General features: G+C 43.6%; 1 protein-coding gene across 5 annotated transcripts in view; it reads left to right on the top strand.

Moving 5' to 3' along the window:
* The first annotated feature begins 734 nt into the window (after nt 1-734).
* E2F8 (E2F transcription factor 8) overlaps nt 735-16,200 on the top strand; it is a 64,516-nt gene continuing 49,050 nt past the window's right edge. Inside the window, exons 1-2 of one of the 5 annotated variants that reach the window (XM_078684235.1) lie at nt 735-1,107; nt 14,016-14,142. In XM_078684235.1, the coding sequence (XP_078540361.1) occupies nt 14,125-14,142 (18 nt within the window). In that variant the 5' untranslated portion in view covers nt 735-1,107; nt 14,016-14,124. Of the gene's footprint in view, nt 1,108-2,640; nt 2,814-2,911; nt 2,952-3,181; nt 3,222-14,015; nt 14,143-16,200 lie in introns of those variants that run through there. The other 4 variants (XM_078684233.1, XM_078684234.1, XM_078684237.1 and 1 more) reach the window with 4 other exon arrangements.

The raw sequence follows: 16,200 nt of genomic DNA on the forward strand, positions 1-16,200 counted from the left end.
AGGAAGGACGCACTCCCATGGCGTTATTACTATTTACTTGGAATAAATCTACATTACACCTTAATTGCTTCCTGAGGATTATTTCTTCTTTGGATATCACCACCTTTTACAATTGGCGACGATTTTCGGCGAATTTGTAAAAACATCACCAACCAACCATTTGTGTACATAAAAGTCAAAGCAAGCACATATTACAATTGGCTATGCCAATGCTTGTTTCTTTTACAGCTTTATACAGCGCGTACTTGTCGCGAAGGTATCAGAGCGCTTTACATGAGCATCAGTTGCATTACAACGAGCTGAAGTCCCGCTTCTTTCAAGAACGCTACATCAGAATTGTTTTAGTTCATAAACTACCTCCCTCCCCCATCACTCCTTGACGTTATGCTTGCATTGCAGCTCGGCTGTTTTCGCGCTATAAAATAGCGCATATATAGCCCACATGCTCAATACACTTCCTAAGCGTGTACGCCTTTAGCTACTAATTATTTCGCGAATACATTCGCTTAGTATGTGCTACATGTGCCATTCCCGCACTGCGAGCCGTGTTGTGACGCCTCATTCAGCACGCGCGAGTAGGCACTTACACCAGAATAGAGCGCGCGCCATCTCCCGCCCAACTCCACAGGCCGGGGGAGCTCATCAAACGAAACCAGCCGGGATTGGCCCGTGGGCTTCGGTTCCCACGTTCTGATTGGCTCCCGGGTGTTTGTGAGGGGGGGTTTGGAAGCGCACGCCCGATGCGTTGGGCAATGGACAGCAGAAGTAATTCAAATCTTGAGCGCAGCAGCGGCGGGCCATTAACAGCCTGCTGGGACAGCGGAGGGCATTAATGCCGACTGGTGACAACAAGGGCTCGGCGGGGACTGCAGCCGGCGCGTAGGCACAGAGATAGGCTGATTCACAGGGAGGAATCCTAGGACAGAGTCCCACTGAGGGCCTTCTGCGAGCTGAACCGACTGCCGGCAGATATCCAGGGTCTGGAGGGGAGAGATCTTTGTGCTGCCCCGGGCAGGTCCAGTGCAGCCCCCGGACGAGCCTCGACCGACCCCTGCCCGGTTCCTGGTCCGATCCCGTCTGCGCGGGAGAAAGCCGCAGCCGATGAAGGTAAAGACACTTCCCCTCTTCTGCTGACTGCAGCAGTTTTTTGGGCCCGTTGTATATTCTGGTGCTTTTCCCTTAAAAATGCAAACTTTACATGCTAAATAAAATTGATGAGGTCGGGTTGAGGCAGACATGTAAACCCAAAGGCATTTGAAGGTTATTGGGGGAGGGTTCTGTACATAGAAACCACGGCAAGGGGATCCTGCCGCCTGCACTTTGGACTTTAGTGTTATGTGAATCATGTCACGGGGATTTCAGGGCGGGGGCTGCGGGACGTTGAAGACACTATGGGAATTCAGTGGGTCTTGTCTCGTTGGTGGGGGTTGTATAGTCAATTGTACCGTGAAACCCATCAGGGTGCACGGTGGCGACATTCATTCAGAATTAAGACAGTCTAAACAAGGGAACTTGTATACAAAGTTGGGAGTTGTGACTCGGGGATGTGTATCGATGGCCTTCGGGAAGGGAAGCCAGAACATCACTATAGAGGGTGTGGGCTGACGAGCCATTAAGTTTAAATTGCCCCCTAGGTGAGTTGCACAATGGGGTACAGCAGGTTATATCGTAAATCACAAGCCCTCTTGTGTCACACAATGTCTGATCTGTTTCTCAGAGTAAATGATGGTGCCCAAAGCTGGCCCCTTGTCAAATCTAGTATTTCAGATCTAGTAACTTAATTTTCGCAGGTGGGCATCACGAAAGTAATGGAAATCAGATGTGACAACTTTAATGTAGTTGAGCTCTCGGACACTCATTGAGCATTTAGCATGCCAACATTACGGAACAGATGTGTAGAATTTGGGGGGTACAACTTTTTCTCTTTGTGTTAAAGGATATCATTTTGGGGTTAAAAAGTAGAATAACTTTAGTTTAAATCGGTGGAGACACACAATGCTGATGTGGTCAGTAAATGTACTTTGACATGCGCTTTTACTGTAGGAAAGAACAAAATCCTGTAGTTTCAAAGAGTAGTTTTGCAATGTTTTGGATCGCGGGCTGAATTGAAACCGAAAACAATTAACACTTTTGGCTGTCTCCCGCCTGAAATCCCCTCTCCTTCAAAAGAGTTCTTTGGGGGAAATACATTATCCCAACTATTCTTTATCTCCCACTTTCCAAACGTTGACATTCGTTAAGGCGTAAATTGTGTTTTTGGGGCGTGTGACCCCATTAAGATATAAGGGAGAAAGCTTGCTAGGAGGATGAAGAAGTGTCCAAACCGGTGAACACCCTGCAAAGGAGATGGGTTAAGAGACGAGCAATACGGGTGGATTTCCCCTCGAAGCAGAGTACAGGGAGGGGTCTGCGGTGGATGGTTAGGGGCGCTCGGGGAAAGCACCATAAGGAGGTGTGAGGGCTCCCTTGGACTTCACGGGTAGTCGATCGCTTCTTCCTCGACTTGGGGCAGTCTACGGTGTTGCAATCGTGTGTTTGGGGGAGGGGCTACAATTCGGTTCAGGGAGGGAGTTTGAGCGCGGACTTTTTTTCTTTTGCCCCGGCGGTGACCGCTCCGCCCTCGGTGCCCGGGCTGCGCGCGGGGAACGTTCAAACTCCCGCGCGGGGAGGAGGGAATTCCGAGAGCGTTCCCCGCCAACTGGAGCCCCGCCAACCGCCGCCGGCAGCAGAAGGGGAGCGCCGCCGCGGATCACGGCTGCGAGCGGGAGAGGTCTGGTGCTCGTTTTAGAAGAGGGCCTGCCTACGGATGAAAAGTAAGGCTAGAGTTAAGGGTCCGGTGGGCTTAAAAAAACCGAGGTGTCCGCGCCGAGTAGTAGATCGACATAAGAGCCTGTCAGGTGGACTACCAAGGTGCCCCTCAACCATCTTGTAATAGAGCGACGCGCACCTCGGTAAGAGGGTTTTCTCCGATAAGATCTGTATAGGATTATCTTTACTTTAGCTCTACTGTTCCATGTCTAAATCGCAAAGACTGCTATGGCTGGTCCTCCGGCCGCCCTCACTTACGCGGTAGCCACTTATGTCAACAAATTGACCTTTGAACTGGCGGTTACTTCCGCGCCACTTTATTTAAAAGTACGTCCGATCCCAATCAGTCCAATCTACGTAGCGAAGAGTCCCGCCCTCTTGCTCCATGATTGGCTGCCGAGGACTACTTCCGGGTACGTGACCGACCCTAGTAAATGTCATGAATCGTGGCCATTTTGGGAAGGGTAATGCTTCATGCATTAGCTTTATCATAGCATAGCATGCTGTATAACTTTATCGTTATCAGACAATCAGTTGATCAATTCGTAGTCATATGGCAAAATAATGCTTTAAACAGTTTATTACAATTAAAGCTATGCATGAAGCAATTATCAGTGTAAATCATTGTACCGTTTTGCAATTGCATTTCTTAGACAATGGTTTTGTTACCAGGATATCGGCTTGTTTAGGGGGATCTCTTCAATTTCAACAACTGGTATCACCAGGTCAATGTTTTCCTGTGAAGCTTTTCTCGATAGGTTAACTGCTACCTTGGTGAATTGTGAAGCTGACTTATTTACCGGGGACCAGTATTTAAATGTGCCCAGCGTGAGATTTCTTAAAGGTTGAAAGTGTTTCTAGATCGCCGTTTGTACCATGTCTATAACTTGCCTCTCCCATCACAGTGCTGTGTTTTGTTTAACACTTAGAACTTCTTTAAGGTGATACTTATCACTTGGCCAGTTAATAAGACATGTAGCAACAATTGATGGACGGAATAATGAATCACTCATTCAACCCCAGTCAAGAGATCTGGGTTAATTCCATCATTCTTTTGCGCCACCCCAGTTTGGACCCAGTCATATGCAAATCGGCCGTGACCCTGCTCCTCTTGAGAACCGTCCAGCCCGAACTGCCAAGACAGCAGGGCTCGAGTCGGGGTACCACGCGGGTGGACGGCGTCCCCCCACTTATTTTACCGGGAGGACGCCATCCCCCCTGCCACACAGCTGGCCTTCACTCTTTAGCCTCTCTGGGACGAGGAGCTCGGCACCTTTCGTGACGTCACTTCCTGTTGTGAGGTCACTGCCGGTGACAGCGTCGACCCACTTCTTTTTTTACGACTTGTGCCCTGCAAGACAGGACTTCCCTGGACCAGAAACCAGCATCCTGGGACCAGTGTCAGGGTACTACTCCTCATCTGAAAGGTTAGCTTGAATCCAGTTTGGTTGGGATCTGTATCACGTTCTCCCTCGTAGAATGCTCTTGTGGCACTTTTCCCTGCGTGGAACATTGAATGTGTTTCTTCTGCAGTTGCTGCCTGGGAGCTGCCTTGATGGGACATAACAAACAGGAGTACTTACCTTTTCCATGATTGTACTTCCTTTCATTGGCGATGAGTAGTCCAGTCTTTGGCCTCCCTCTCCTGAGTGAACCTGCTTCTTACCAGTCGATCCCTGGCGCTCCATTCTTCTTGTGTGGCATTTTCTACTCTGTGGCGCCTCCTCGCAGTCTCGCCATCTGTGTGGACTCCTGTTGTGGATCTGCTGCTGTCCTGGGGCTCTGACGTCAATTCTGACTGTTTTCCGGCCATTTCAGGGACTTTTTGCTGTTTATTGTGCACGCGCGAGTAAAGCAATTGTTGCTTCTCGCGCTCTGCCCCGTGACTTCGTCGTCTGCTGAAGACTAGCTGCGTGCCTTCGGAGTCCTGCCTGTCATCCCGCACGCAACGTCCTCACGTTGCGTGCGGCCATTTTAGATTATTCCGATCCCTCGTTTCTGCGTTGTCATAACAACACTAAGGTTGTTTTCATGCTGATGCGCACAGCTGTTGATCGGATTACCACGCTTCCTAATTTGTGCACCAGTTTAGCAACGCCAGTGTTGCTTTCACCGCATATGCGCACAGCTGTTCAACATTTATTGTTCATGTGCACAGCTTGTAAAGTAATCGCTGATGTGCACAGCTCATTCCTTCATTGTTCTTCCTATTCTTTCCTTAATTAACACCCAGCTACTTCTGTGATGCACTCACAGTGTGCATCATAATAATTTTACTGCGTTTACGTTAATTCATCTTATTCCTGCATTTATTACAATTGTGTGGGCAGCAACTCACCCACGCTCTGTTTTATCATGGATCACGTGTTAGCTCCGCCGCCCTTTTTACAATCTCCTGGTTCTCCTCCCATTATATGGCAACAATGGAAGGATACATTTGAGAGTTATCTGGAAGCCATTGATGGTGATATGTTTACTACAAAGCAGAAGAAAGCACTTCTTATGTATAATCTTGGTGCGGAGGGTAGAAGCATTTTGAAAACTTTGACTCTTGAGGTCGTCAACACTCGTGTGAGTTGTGGTGACGACGGTGATTCCCTACTCATTGGTGACTACACATCACTGATCAAAACTTTAGACAAAAGGTTCAACCCCAAGAAGAATGTTGTACTTGAGCGTTACACGTTTTTACAACATGCCGAGGTTCCTTGTGAATCTATCAACGATTTTGTCTCTGCGCTCAGAACTCTATCAATCAGCTGTAACTACAGAGAATTTAGGGGTGAAATCATACGTGATCAACGAATCGAGCGCACATGTAACAAGAAAATTCAAGAGAAGCTTTTGTCATCAGACAACCACGAAACAGCTATCACTCTTGCGAAAAACATTGAACATTCTCAATTATGCATGAAGGAAATGTGCAATACTTCTAAACCCACTGAAGTTAAACCGTTGTCATCAAAGCATAATATTAAGTCTACCAAAGTTCCCATTGAAAATACACTGCAAAATTCACCTTCTCTACCTTTGCCTAAAATAAAATCTGAAAAAGTACAACTCTTTTGTTTTTGTTGTGGGAGCAAACTCACTTCGGAAATGCAAAGTTCTGTTTTTGCTTTGAACCAGACTTGTTTCAAATGTGGGGAAAAAAGGTAATCTGGCACGTCTCTGTAAAGCCATGGGGTCCTACAAAGGAAGCACTCAAATCGTCAAGTCCATTGAAGAAGACTTTATTGGCAGTGAAGATAGTGATAATATGTTGTCCTTTTCATCTTTACAATCTGAGGGTATCGTTGAAATTGCGTCCATGGGTGGTGTGCGTGAAAGAAACCCCCCTCATGCGTTATCTGTGTGAATGGGAAAAATATAAATTTCTTGTCCGATTCCGGTTCCCCATTTACCCTTATAAATGCCAAGGATTTGGGGGGGGTTAGGAGACATTCAGTTGCACCAGTCTGACATTAGAATTTTTGCCCATGGGGGCAAAACAGTGGAAGTTCTTGGCAAATTTGGAATTCTGTGGGGATCTTGCGACATGAACTGTATACATTTTTGAGGATGGTGCAAATTTGTTGGGATGGGAGGAGAACTCTGTATCATTCTTGATCCCAATCATCCTGACATGGTTTTGTCTAGGCGTGAAGCACGCACATTTTACACTCCTTCTTCATCTTCCAACCAGCCTAATGCGTAAGTGGTGGGACATTTATCAAGCGATGAGTGGATCCAGAAGTATCCTGAAGTTTTTTGTGACAAACTTGGGAAGCTAAAAGGTTTTCACTGCTGCATCATCCTAAAAAGTGGTGCAACGGCTGTTGCACACAAGGTGCGTAAGTAAGGTACCCCTGAGTTTGCGTGTGGAATTGATGCATGAGCTTGAATGCTTATGCACCATGGATGTGATTGAAGCCATTGAAAGATCCGAATGGTTGGCCCCTGTAGTTCTTGCTTGCAAGGCTGACCAGTCTCTTAGGATGTGCGTAGATTGCACAATCTGAATGCTAATGTTTGGATCGACTGCCAGCCTTTGACCAATATAAATGAAATGCTAGCGATGCTAGATGGAGACCAGTATTTTTTGTCATTTGACATTTCCTTAGCCTGCCACCAGGTTGAGCTAAGCAAGGACTCCAGACATCTCACCTCTTTCGTAACACCGGAAGGAGCTTTCCGTTACAAACAAATGCCTTTTGGTCTGGCATCGGCTTCTGCTGCGTTTCAGCGCCTCATGGGGAATTTATAAAAAAAAACACAGCCGGAGTCGTGTTTTATCCAATACGATATTCTTGTGTATGCACAAACTGAGGTAGAGCACGCTAGCAGAGTTAAACATGTACTGGATACTGTAAATTATTTGGGTCACCATATTTCTTGCAAAGGAATTGAACCCAAAATTAAAATTGAAGAGGCTATTCAAAATGCACCTTCACCCACAAATATAGACCAACTTCGTTCCTTCCTGGGTCTTGTGGAGTACTATGCCAAATTTGTGGGGAATTTTGCTAATAAGACCTCCTGTTTGCGTGAATTACTTAAGAAAAATGTTATGTTTGTGTGGTGCGACCAGTGTGTTGCTCAATTTGATGTTCTCAAAAAGGGAATTGTGCAAGCACGCCCTTTGAAATTGTTTAATATTAATGACAAATGCATTGTTTCTACTGTTTCCTGCAACATAGGATTGGGCGCTGTTCTTATGCAAAAGAGAAGTGATGGTTGTGAGGAGATCATTGCGTTTGCTTCCAGGACTCTTCGTTGTGCTGAGAGTTCTTACTCCACCATTGAGAAAGAGGCGTTAGCAGTATGTTGGGGTGTTCATTACTTTTGGAATTTCCTGTGAGGAAATGAATTCATCTTCGGGACCGACCACAAACCTTAGGTTGATCTCTTCACCACCAATGGTGGCGTTCGCGCCACTCCACAAATTGCCAAATGGCAATACCGACTTCAGGGGACAGTGAAATCAAGATGATTGTGGACTTTTTCGTTCATGGTTGGCCTATCAACAAGGATTTGTCTCCTCGGTTAATTCCTTTCAAAAGGGTTTGTGATGAGTTATCCACGGTGGATGGAATTTTACGCGGGGGTGGTCTTTTGGTCGTTCCAACATGCATGCAAAGACAAGTTTTAGATCTGGCTCACGAAGGTCACCTTGGTATTTGCGCTATGAAACGCAGAATACAAGAAGACTTCTGGTGGCCTGGAGTGGACAGGTCCATCGAGCATTATGTCAGGGACTGTTGTGCATGTGTTCTGAGCGATAAGACTCAAGTAACTCATCCCTCTCCAATTGATCCTGTTGTTGTAAAGAATCTACCCTGGTGTAAATTAGCTTTCGATGTTGCTGGTCCTTTTGGGATTTCTGGAGACTCTCCTTTGTATGCTCTGGTCTTAGGGGACTATATGTCTGCGTGGCCCGAGATCATGTGGAGTGTGTGAATTCTTTGTCCGGCATTCATTTCCTCATGGAAGTGTTTCTCCAAACGGCGTTTCCTGAGGAACTAGTGACAGATAACGGGACCCAGTTAGTGTCTTTGGAAATGCAACATTTCCTCAAAGAGCATGGCATCAAACATGTTTTTACCTCACTTTATCATCCTCACAGCAACGGACTGGTTGAACGCTTTAATCGCGTTATCAAAGATCAACTGCAATTGGCTTTAGTGAATGGTTTACCCTGGCTTATGGCAATTGCAGACATGTTGTGGGCAATCAGAACTACTACTCATATTAGCACTGGGATGTCTCCTTTCACTCTGCTTAGAGAAAGAGTTGCCAGTTTTAAGTTGAACAAAGATTGGATGTCCACGAAAAAAGTCGATCAAGCTAGACTGTCTGGGTAGCAGATGTGAGTACTGCAGTTCAATCAAAGTACACCACTGTTTCTGAAAGAGTTTCTCCTGTGTGTTGGAGATTGGGTAAGAATCAAGAAGCCTGGCTACATTCGCAAGGGGACTTCTCGGTTCTCAGCCCCGGCTAGGGTGAGGGTAGTAAGAGAGCGTGTGGTAGTGTTGGAGAATGGGAAGATTTGGAACAAGTGTGCCATATCTGTTGTTCCTCAATCTAAAATTGTGTACGTTGGTGGGAAGATGGGTGTTCATTTGGATCCCGCTAATGCAACTCCTGTTTTTCCAAGTTGATCTTCTTCTAATGCAGTTCCTTACAATTAGAATGTTTGTTCAGAATGTTCTTCTTTAAAAAGGTTTCCTTCCAGGATGAGATCTACTCCGGTTATGTTTCAAGAATATGTTATGCATTGATGATATTGTTTTTCTGTTTAATTCTTGCTCTTCTAGTTATCTTATCGTTCTGTTATCTATTTCTCTTCTCTCTTTTTTTTTCCCTTTCTTTCCTTGTGTAGGAAGGGAGGTGTGTTGGGATCTGTATCACGTCCTCCCTCGTAGAATGCTCTCACGGCACTGTTCCCTGCGTTGAACATTGAATGTGTAGCTTCGGCAGTTGCTGCCTGGGAGCTGCTTGATGGGACATAATAAACAGGAGTGCTTACCTTTTCCATGATCGTACTTCCTTTCACAGTTGCACAGCAAGCAAGGGACCCACGTCTGGGCATGTCCATTCCACTTAGAGTGAAGAGTGTTGCAGCAACAATTGATGGACAGAATGCTGAATCAATCAAACATTCACCCACAGTCAAGAGATTTGGGTTAAATTCTTTGTTCTTTTGCTCACTACACCACCCCAGATTCGACCCAGCCATATTAGTTTGGCGTGGTGAGAAACAGAACAATGGATTAAACTCCGATCTTTGTGACTGGGGGTGAATTCTTGCATTGTTCAGCATTCGGTCCATCATTTGTGTCTTTTGCAGTTAATAAGTCAATCATTTTACCTGTTGTGCATCCTGCTTGCCTTCTCGGGCAAAGTGACTTGAAAATGGCACACTAATGGTCACACAAATTCTTTGCATGCAGTGTGAATTCCCCAGGCCGCAATTGCTATACTGTCCTTTAAAAATGACCAGCCAGTCCTCGTGTTGTATGTCAGGTTTGAGGAATTCCGACCAATGCTTGTATTTAAATTCTAATTGCTTTGCTTTGCAGTACTTTTAGTTATGCATTTATATTTGAAAAGGCAAAACAACATTTTCTGTAATGCAAACTAAACTACACTCAAAAACAGAACGGCGAAAATTGGGCGCCTGTCAACATAAGAACAGTGCATAGGTAATCAAGAGCATCATTAAAATCCAATGCATTTTGTGCGACAACATTAGGTAGCAATTAGGTTTGAGAATCCATTACAACTTCAGATGTAAGCAGGGCCAAAATAATTAATTGTCCATGTTGACAACTATGCGGCAAGAAGCGGCTTATTATGTGGCACATTTTGGATAGAATTTCGTTATTTTGTCAGTTATACATGTTAATACTGTCTGGAAACGGGGTTCACCTCATTAGACTAGTTTAACGCCCAAATATAAAGCCACCTGGTGAAGGGCTGTCCCTGAGCAGCAACTCATGGCTACATTTTTAGTAACGTTTTGTCCTTTTGAGCTAGAAACGTTTTTGTGTTTACATCTGCAGATTATGTATAAGTTAATGGAATATGTGTCAAATAAAATCCATAATTTTACAGACCATGCCACCACAGTAGAATCACATAATTCGTGTGGCCTTTGATATGCCATTGCAACTACAAAGTGTCTTGCTGAGTCAGATCAACATCTCCTATCTGTAACCCAAAAATTCTGTTTAGGTGCCAATTCTCAATGTTCGCTTAAAAAAAAAACTTGAAAGTAAAACCAGCTATTGTGTTTTGGTGTCATGAGGGATGACCTATCACAAAAAGTAGCTCAGAGGGAAAGAAAAGGACATGGTTGCCCTCTACTCAAAGACCATCAACAATCAATAAACCCTGTCCTTTGGGCGTAAAAAATGTCAGTATATTTTGTAACTGACCAGTCACATGTTCATGATCTCTGTTACACTCCCCTATCCACCGTCTAAAGTTAAAAAGAAAGAAAACCTATTGGCCAACAACTCTTGACAGTCACATAGAACAACAAAAAACTGTCTGAGACCTTAATCAATACAGAGAATCCACCGCATAGGATTAACAGCAGACAGATTTCTGCAAAAAAATGTGTGAAGAACCGAATGACACCTCACGGGAACACCACCCTCGGGGCAACTGGCACGTGATCACCAGACTGGGCCCCTTTCTCATCACTGGTCGTCATTCAGTTCAAAAGAAAAGGAAAAAGTGTGCCCAAACAAAAACCAAAAAGTGAAAAAGAAAGTGGTAGCAGATACAATCTGCTTGTGACAAATAAATGTGCTTAAAATCAACACACACCTCTCCACAATTTTATTCCTAAATACTAGGTGTGAACTATTTAATTAAAAAGGCTGGTAGCTACCATCGCATACCATTACCTATCGCCATCATGAGGGATGAGCCAAAAGGACCTATTATAGCTGGATGGATTAAGATACAGTAAAGGATATTCTTGCTAGAAACAGTCAAGTCTTGAGGGAGATAAGCAAGACTATCTGATGAATCGAGCTTTCATTAAAAGACCTGACATTTTACTGCAAAAGGAATGTCTTTGCTAATGTCAAGACCAGCAACGGTGTAACATTGAGGAGATGTGGAGTAAACCAGGGAACCAGGTTTGAGAACCTGGAGACAAGTAAACAAATCTTGTGAATCTGGCCATTACTTTATCACCCTGTACCTAAAAAAAATAGAAATTTGTCCCTGTGTAATGTAATCTGGAACACACAAAAGGTAATTGGAAGGGACCGAGCCATATGCAAATCGGGCATGACTTTGCTCCTCCTCTAGGGAACAGTCCACCCTAACTGCCAGGGCAGGTCCTCCCTAAACCTGAACACAAGCAACCCGGATCCAGCTTCACCCTAAACAATGTTTCGGAGCACACATGCACTACTATAGTTCAATTATGAATATATGAAAAAATCAGCAATAATCGGTTGGGCTCTTGTTGTTTTCTTCTTTAGTTTCATCAAATTCCAATCCCTTGTGCCAACACGTTTCTCCGTGGTAGGGTTAGCCTACGGCTTCATCAGGGCTGCAAATAATACAAATTACTCATTTGTAATTACAAACTACAGCACTTACATTAGTGCCAAAGAGCCCACAACATTTCAACCTTGGGCAAAAGGACTATTCAAACCTACAGTGAGCGTGCCTATTAGAACAACACTCTACTTTGTTCTACCACATATTAAAAGTGCATTTTGAAACACAATTCAAGAATTATCATTCCACTTCTTTCTTACATCTAGTTCAGTGTAACATTGTGACCATTCTATTGAATTCCCTGGATCAACCATAGTGTTATTATATCTATATAGCCCATGTGAGAATATGTAAAATTGCGTCAATTGGCGCCGGTACCTTAAAGTTTCTCAAATTTGACCCTGTTAAACCAAAGTAAAATAAGGTCTCCCGTTCTTCCAGAACATGCGAGGCAAAGGTACGTCAATGTAGAGCTCAGTCAACAGCCATCATGCTTATAAGTCCTACCTCACTGAATAAATAAATGCGTCTATTTTCCTTGTACTTTTGTCCTCAACTATTTTATAATATCTGTAATGCAAGTAGTCTCTAGATAAACATATAATATACTTTTAATTTATCCTCCTGCCCAGCCTCTGTAAGTATTTCTACGAAAATCATATTACCACTTTTCATCTATCTTACCTCACAATGTTGCTGGATCTGGTGCGACTTGATCTCAAGTTCACTTTCTTTGATATTTCATGAACCACAAATAATATATGATCCAATCAATTTATGTGACCAGTTGAGTCTGAAACAAGATTTCAAACAGTAAATTCTATAAACTGACAGTACTCGCGCTCTAAAAGGCCTAAAATCGCCAAAGATCATTTATCCAAACAGTACCAAAAGAAAGGAGTTCTCCAAATTTGTTCTCCCCTTACCTTTCAATAATAGTCACTATGGCTTCACTTGATTCCAAGGTCGCCTATTTATATAATCTTCAGTCGTGCCCAATTCAAATCTGAAATACAAATCCACGAACACCAGGTCCTTAGAAATGGCCTTATATACTTAAGGAGCACAGGTCTAAAGATCTAATTAGAAATCTCCCTACCGTGTATAGTCCAGACTCAATACAGCCTGGAAAAGGTGCACGCCGCCGTCGTTATCATAACCACAATTCGGAATTCCTATCCGTCTCCTATTGTAAAGACAAAATGTAGGAGATCTGCGCTTCATTACAGGACCTCGCCTTGAAATAATGGATTGGCGGTTTCTGGCCATTTAATTACATCAGCGTTGACCTCGCCGTAAATAAATATCTGTTTGGCGGTTTCTGTCATAATAATTACAAAATCTTTGGGCTGTCTGTTTGGAGCTTCACTGTTGGTGATCTGGATACATTCCCTACATGTGATCTCTCGAAGCTAAGAAAGATTGATAGATCAAGTGGTTCATTTATTGGGATATTTGAGCACACCATTAACTGGTGGCCACCCTCATTCTTGGGGCGCTGTCTCTCTGCAGTTTAGGTTCTCCCCTTCTGTCCGTCCTGAAGAAGACCCGTAGCTGAGGTGTTGCTCCTCCCTTCACAGCGCCAGGGTCGAAACAACAACGACGATCCCCCACCCCCCCCCCCTTTTCTTTATGCCTGTACTGCTTCCCCTGTCCTTGGAAAGATTATAACCAAATCATATGATTGATATACGTGGGGAAGGCTATAATACTAAGGGAATAGAACCTTAGATTCTGGTTTAGAAGTATTGGATTATGGTTTTTTTTTTATATTAATTTTTTCTCTCCCTTCACTTGAGCACAACCTCTTTGCACTTTCTACTGCACCTGGCAGATTTCCCCCAAACCTTTGGGTCTCTATAAATATGTATATATGAATATGAAATAAATTGTGAATTTACATTGCTATATAAAACTCAGTGTCAGATTATCTTGTTTTGGGTATTGTATGACGAGACTGCAAACGCATTTGGTTTGTTGTTTTTTCTTTCCTTTTCAGGATTAAGTCCTACAAAGATTACCTTGATGCGAAAATGAATATTACATTTAAAGGTGTTAGATAAATATTGTCTAGGACCACTTTGTTTTCTATACCATACGATACCCAGGTCCTTTGACTTTTTCTGGGTCATACCCCATTTTTGCTAATGGCTTATCTTCTGATGGATATTAAGTGAAAACTATCTCCTTTTGTCTTGCAGTAATGTTAATTTCCTACTTAGCCCTGATTTCTTTAATCGACAGGCTCCCGCTGAGAATAATAGTCCTGACTCTCTGTGGAAAATTGAGGAGGTTTACTGCGATGAAATAATGGCTACCGAAGAAAAGGTATGATTTTATGTAATTTTTTATGCTACTGAAACCATTAACTAGAGCCTTCCAAGGCTGTGGTCCGACTGTCGAATTACGATGCCAGCGGATGGAGCACTGTGGGAGGGGGAGGAGGGGTGGAAGACCGCTGCCTCCGACAGGATCGAAATCCCTTCGGGGCGGCGGCCGAACAGGTAATCTCTGAATGGAGACTGTGCATGCGTAGGCACCGCCGTCGAGATTACGTTGTCCCATTCTACCTTTTTATGGTGGTCTGACCGCCATTAAAAGGCAGGCGGAAATTGAGTTTGGGGGGCCCCTATCAGGACCCCTGGGCCTGTGCTATTGGGCCAGGGATGCACCTCTGATGCCCCCCGAAGCATCCATGCAACCTGTGCCAGGCGCCTTATTGTTTACTGGCACGTGGTGAAGGGATGTTTATAAACATGCTTCTTTACATTGAAGCTTGTGTGCAGCCCTTTTCCAGGCCGCAGCACAAGCCTCAGTGCAAAAATGCATGTTTCTGACCGCCTCCTACTTGTCAGGCGATCCCGAGACGACAGCGGTCAGACACTCGTCCGGCCACCATCGTAATCAGCCTTTTGATCTCTCTAGTAATACACTGTCAAGTGACTACACATTTGAAACAAGGGTGGCTTTTTTTTAAAATAGACAAAATGTCCACTGACATTTTAACTGATATCTGGTGCTTCTTCATGGGTTGTTGCCTGTGACAATGAAACTCTTATCATTGTCCAAATGGCAATATTTTTGTATCAGTGGAACATGTGGTTATTAGGTTACCGGAGAGTGCTGTGTTTTTTAAATTATTTATGTGAAACAAGTAATTTCTTTTGAGTTCTCCAAACATGTATTAGAAAAAAAATCATTTTCTAGATGACATTGATGTTCATACAAAAAAAGCAATCTAAAACTTGCTGTTTCTGAAAATTGTGACCGTCTTAATTTGTGGTGTGCATATTCTTCCAGAAGTAGCCACTTAAGGCACACTTAATGTAACTGCTACATGCAAAAATCTTTTTTCTTGTCTCACCTATAAGACAGCTCAAGCCGATTCTGGGTTTATGAAGCATTTACAGTGGGTCTTAAGCCAGTCCATTGCTTGCTGTTAGTTGGATTTATTGTCGCTCTCATTTGCCTACTTCATATTCTATGGCTTGCCTTTCCTGTCTTGTGTTTGTCTCATCTTGGATTGGTCAAAAAAAGCCATCTACATCATTTTGTAAGCACACGCATGTGTGGTGATGCATGTGCCGCTTGCAAGCTGACTCATGATTACATCGCGCTTGTCGCGCCTACAAAATGAAGCAGCTGCATCAATGCACATATGTTTATCTTCTTTTCGTATGCCATGCTGCAACACATTTTACCAATGCTGTGGGTCTGCAAGGCCTTCTTATCAAGTCTGTGACTACTTAGAAAATTATTAATCTGTTCATATATAATTTAATTTTCCAAGTATCATTGAATTTTCTTTATAAATATAAAAGTACAATGGAAACTGAAACACTTTCAAACTTTCTGTAAATGTCATGGAATTTGAAAATTGAGGCTAACAATTAAGCTGGTGCCCTCAGATTGGTTTGTTGGACAGTGCAACCACATCAAACAGAATAAGGTATGGACGATCGGTTTGATTTTTGGCACCTGGTGCTGATGCAATTCATAAAAGAGCAGCATTACAAAATGTCATGTTTTTCTGACGTTTTACTATTCTAACTTACATGACCAGTTAATTGACACATAAATGCAGGAACTCTATAAACTTCTTCACTCCCCTAAAACTTTTATAAATGACCAATCAAAATTATGTAAGGGTACCCGTAAAGGACAGTCAATGCAACTGGGATTATGCAACAGGCGAGGGCCAAATTATGCTGCAAGAAAAAGTATAGTATGCAGCATAATGTGGCACATTTTATGATAGAGTAACATCATTAGTTTGATATTTTTTCACATGACGGTCCTGTGTAGGCAATGTTTGACCTCATTAATGTCTTTGGCGTAGAACCTGGAATAGCGCCGGGAAACCTCCGGGTAGCTGTGCGCTTAATC

The sequence above is a fragment of the Lissotriton helveticus genome, chromosome 3_2 (assembly GCF_964261635.1).
Source record: "Lissotriton helveticus chromosome 3_2, aLisHel1.1, whole genome shotgun sequence".
Classification (NCBI taxonomy): domain Eukaryota; kingdom Metazoa; phylum Chordata; class Amphibia; order Caudata; family Salamandridae; genus Lissotriton; species Lissotriton helveticus.